General features: G+C 35.2%; 1 protein-coding gene across 1 annotated transcript; it reads right to left on the reverse strand.

Moving 5' to 3' along the window:
- Positions 1–1,598: 1,598 nt before the first annotated feature.
- LOC108380386 (60S acidic ribosomal protein P1-like) lies at positions 1,599–1,876 on the reverse strand (the record flags this gene model as incomplete). Its single annotated transcript, XM_017636755.1, has 1 exon — positions 1,599–1,876. A coding segment is annotated over one exon (278 nt), but the record flags the coding sequence as incomplete, so codon positions are not given.
- Positions 1,877–4,544: the final 2,668 nt, after the last annotated feature.

The raw sequence follows: 4,544 nt of genomic DNA on the forward strand, positions 1-4,544 counted from the left end.
TTTACTTTAATTATACCGCGAAACATAAAAAAAGAATGCAGCCGAAACATAACATTTAGTGACATCTTTTGACTATATATTTATTTTTTTAACAATTTCATTTATTTCTATAAAAAACTACATTATAAATCCAAATCTCAAACATTGCACAAACTTTAAAAAAATCAACAAAACTTCCTAAAATTTTTTTTTTTTTATTCAGAGTTTTTGTAAACTTTTCGAGTATGCAGTTTTATAGCCAGTTCAATTCTAATATAACAAAATACAAGTTTAAGAAAACTTCAAACTACAGCTGATATTTGGCCTTTTTTTGTTTTTTGATACGGTGTCATTCATTTTCTTTCATACTAAGTATGTTCGACAATTCTTTTATGTATGCACGTTACCAAAAAAAAACAAAATCGAAAAAATTCTAAACAGAAGTATGAAATTTTGCTGAAACTATGCTGTTTTTTTTTTTTTAATTTGGCACAAACTTTGAAACTTGGATGTAATGAGTTATACTTTCATATAAAACTTTTTCTTGAACATTTTTGAAATCGAACAAAAACCACGTATTGGCTATATCGAGGCTTCCACCCCACTTGAAGCAAACCAGCACGGGAGTGGGCTTTAAAATTTCATTACTTTCTATTCAGATCACAAATAAAAGGCCGCTTAGTCCACCGATCGCCCAGATCAAGCCTTTTAACACAACAAGTTTGTTCCGAAGCCTATCTACGAATTGCTAGGTTGGTGTTGGCAAGAGCATAGTGTCACCATCGCACCATAGCAACAGAATATTCGGCACTTTCCAGAGGCATTCTAGTTGTCCATATCAAATGACACTCCACGCTCGGCAGAAGGATAGTGGCCGTCAGGTAAGGATAGCTTCGGTGAGAGATGTACCGAGTGAATCCTATCGCCGACTTTATTGTTGTGCTAGTCTCTGAATACTGTTCTGCGCAAGAGGAATGTACATACAGGGTGGGCCAAATAAGACCTACCAATTTCACGCAACTGGTCCATAGTTTGCTTAAGTAGCAGTGTGCGCAGCCCCTCCATCTTGTTGGAACCACAAATTAGTATGCTGCTCTGCCGTTGGCCTCATTCTCGAAGCAATGGGGGCCGATAACTTTTTCAGTCATAACACCGCACCAAACAGTGCATCTAGATGGGTGTAACTGGTGCTGGTGTGTTACCCTTGGATTTTGGGTGCCCCACAATCTACAGTTCTACTTGGAAATGTGCTTCATCCGACATCAAAACATTACCTAAAAAATCAATTTGTGTAGCTAATTGTGTATCCATTATAATTTTACAAGAGATTAACTATAACATTTAAAAATAAAAAATAATAATATTAAAAAATAAGAAAGTTATAATGTTTAACATGGGTATGTCTTATTTGGCCCACCCAGTATAATGGAGTCACAAAAGGGATGATCTTTAGTAATGGCCTTAGGATGCAATGAAATCATTATTATTATTTTTTAAATCAAGAAAACACCCAAAAATTGCAAGAAGTATATAAAGTTGTAAGCATTGATGGGTCCATATCCCTGGGCATAGGCTGGTAAAGTACTCAACTGATTACTTCACATATAAAGCAGTTTGATTTAGCCGAAGAGAGAGAAGCCCATGTCTTTGTCGGATTCCTCTGATTCTTCCTCATTCTTGGCCTTAGCTGATGAACGGTCCCCGCCAGCAGGGGCTGCATCCTCCGCTAAGGCAGCAGAACCAACACAGATACCTGCCAAAGCCTTAGCGAACAGCCCGTGCCAGTAGGGTTCAACTTCTACAAGGGCGGCTTTCAGGATGGTGGTGATTTTTTCGCAAGCAACAGCAACACGCTCATCAACTAGGGTGAGAGCAGCGCAGATGCAAGTAAGTTCAGCTTTTTGTTTGCATGGTTAAGAATTAAATAATTATAATTGATGTAAGTTGCCAAAAATTTGATATTTATTTAATGGTTGGCATTAACCAAGGCCTATTGAACAGGTACCTAGTGTCTGTAGATCAGCGGATTAATATTTTTTTCAAGTTGTTTGATCTCTTATGTGTCAAATAAGGTTTTTTTTCAAAAAATTAATTACCACAAAGTATTTTCATATGAAAATCTTTTTCGTAAATCGAAGCGCTTGAAACCCCTATCTTCGACTTTCGCTTACCTAAGGAGCAGAAACACTGATTACTGGGCTGTGCAGGGGTGGGTCGATGCTTTTGGAAGCAAACTAATTTAGCAAGAAAGAAAGTTGCACCATTTTTTTTCACTAGCAAATACCCGGTGCGTGCTTCACGGTTGTTACTCCCTCTCAAAACTCTTATGGCTTCATTCATGAAAAATTCAAGTAATTTTTAAGCAAAAAACAAAACCGACTTCAATTCTCACATAAAAATTTAAGATTATCGTTAATTTCTTCACGATCAAATAATCGGATCTAAACAAAATTAGTATGGGACCACCCTTGAGGTACCACCTTACCGATGAATAAACGGAAGAATTATCGAAATCGGTTAACGTGGTCCAAAGTTATGCGGTAACATACATACAAAAATATATATTCCAACGAACTGATAACCTCCTCCTTTTTTCAAAGTCGGTTAAAAATAGATTTGAAGAACGTTATGAAGCAAAATTTTTGCGAAAGTATTTAACTTCCTTCAACGGTGTATGGATTCAGTATTTATTTTATCGTATTACTTTAACTTAATTACATTTTTCAAAAAGGTGGCAAACCGCTAAAAAAATACGTTCGTCGGTAAACTCTCTTAAAGCTCTTTAGTTTGATACACGTATTGTAATCTTTCATTTTCTTTATCAATTTAATAATTGACAAATTTTTTTCAAAAAGGTGGCAACCCTAATCAAAAATATTTTTGGTAGAAAACTGTCCTAAACCACTTTAGTTTGATACTCACATTGCAATATTTAATTTATCTTATCAACTAAATCATATTAAAATTTTCAAACAAGTGGCAACCTTCCACAAAAAAATTCTCAACTGGAAGCCTTCTTAAGTACCTTTCTTCTGGCAGCCAAATTGCAATAGTTACTTTATCTTTTAAATTTACTTAAACTGCAATTCTCAAACAGGTGGCAACTCTCTAATTTCAATTTTTCTATATTTTAAGTTAGTCCTTTAGCAAGGCATACTTATGGGAAAACTGCATTCAATTCGATGTATGTATTTGTTTTCGAATGATGCGCGTACAAACATACAGACAGACAGACAAAAATTCTAAAAATTGTTGATTTGGCTTCTGTTGCTCTAATAAAAGCCCCAAAAAATTTTTTTTTAATATCTATATCGTATAGACATATATATATATATATATATATATAAATGTTGTTTCTGCTCTAATGCCTACCTCTACCTGTTTCTTATGCCTTGACCTTAGCTCGCAATCGAGTACAAGCACCCTTCACAATTTGCTTTTCAAATATTCGCTATTGTAAGTAGGTCCCTCTCCTTTGTGTGACAACATCAAGGCGCAGCCAAACACCCAAATATTGGGAAAGCGCCAATCTATTATTATTATACAGAATAATCAGTGTATTCAAGAGCCACGTTCGTTATTTAGAGCTTTCATTAGATCGACATTAATGATATTGGATGCCCTCTGTACTTTAATTTAGTTTGTTTTTATTTTATTGTTAAATATTTCATTTGAATCCATTTATTACTTCCTTTTTTTTATTTGCAAATAATTTACTTTTTTCTGTTTGACTAAAATCACCACAATTTATATCTACGTGCCCGCCATATTTTCCACAATTTTCATTCATACATTTTTTATTTACTTAGTTACTTTTGCTTAATTAGCCAATGCCTTCCACTGCATATGTTGCTGTTAATCTAAATGCAGCATCCAATGCATTAGCTCATTTAAAAACAAAATGTTGCACACGCGTGTGCCACCAACAGAAGGACACTCATGTACAAGGTCTTTAGCGTTTCACATTAGCAGCTTAGATTACACTAACAAAACAACACGAATATTTATATAGCATGCGTGCTGACTCCTCGTGCGCGAATGTAGTAAACGCATACATACAAACACATATAAATATATATCTACATATGTTTATATATCGGTCGTCTCTTAGATGGTGCGTAAAACGTTAAAATCGGCTTATTTATATCTATCCACTATGGTTAACTTCGCGAACAGATGTGCGTGTTGCATGCTGCACGAGCCCTGAATTGCAAGTAAAACCAGGAAGAAAGCTCAAGTGGAGATAATAGGCGAGCGAGAACCGGCGTCAACTTAAATGCTTTGCTTAAATAGAAATGCATACACACACTCGCACATACATATGTACTTGTGGGCCTACATACCTATGTATGTCTGAATGTATGTATGTACATAAGCACACTGCATATCTATGTATAATTTTTTTTTTTTTTTGGAGCACTCATTTTTGCGAAGCTAATAAATAGTTGCATTCAGCGACAATTAATTAAAAAAACGAGTTTGCCGTAAAATCAGCGCCCGCTGCACGGAAAACCCAAGTCAGCTAATGCAACAAAAACTCAACAAGCATCACAACAATGTAGCGA

This window comes from Rhagoletis zephyria, unplaced genomic scaffold, assembly GCF_001687245.7.
Source record: "Rhagoletis zephyria isolate East Lansing unplaced genomic scaffold, Rhagoletis_zephyria_1.1 Rzeph_scaffold_19099, whole genome shotgun sequence".
Classification (NCBI taxonomy): domain Eukaryota; kingdom Metazoa; phylum Arthropoda; class Insecta; order Diptera; family Tephritidae; genus Rhagoletis; species Rhagoletis zephyria.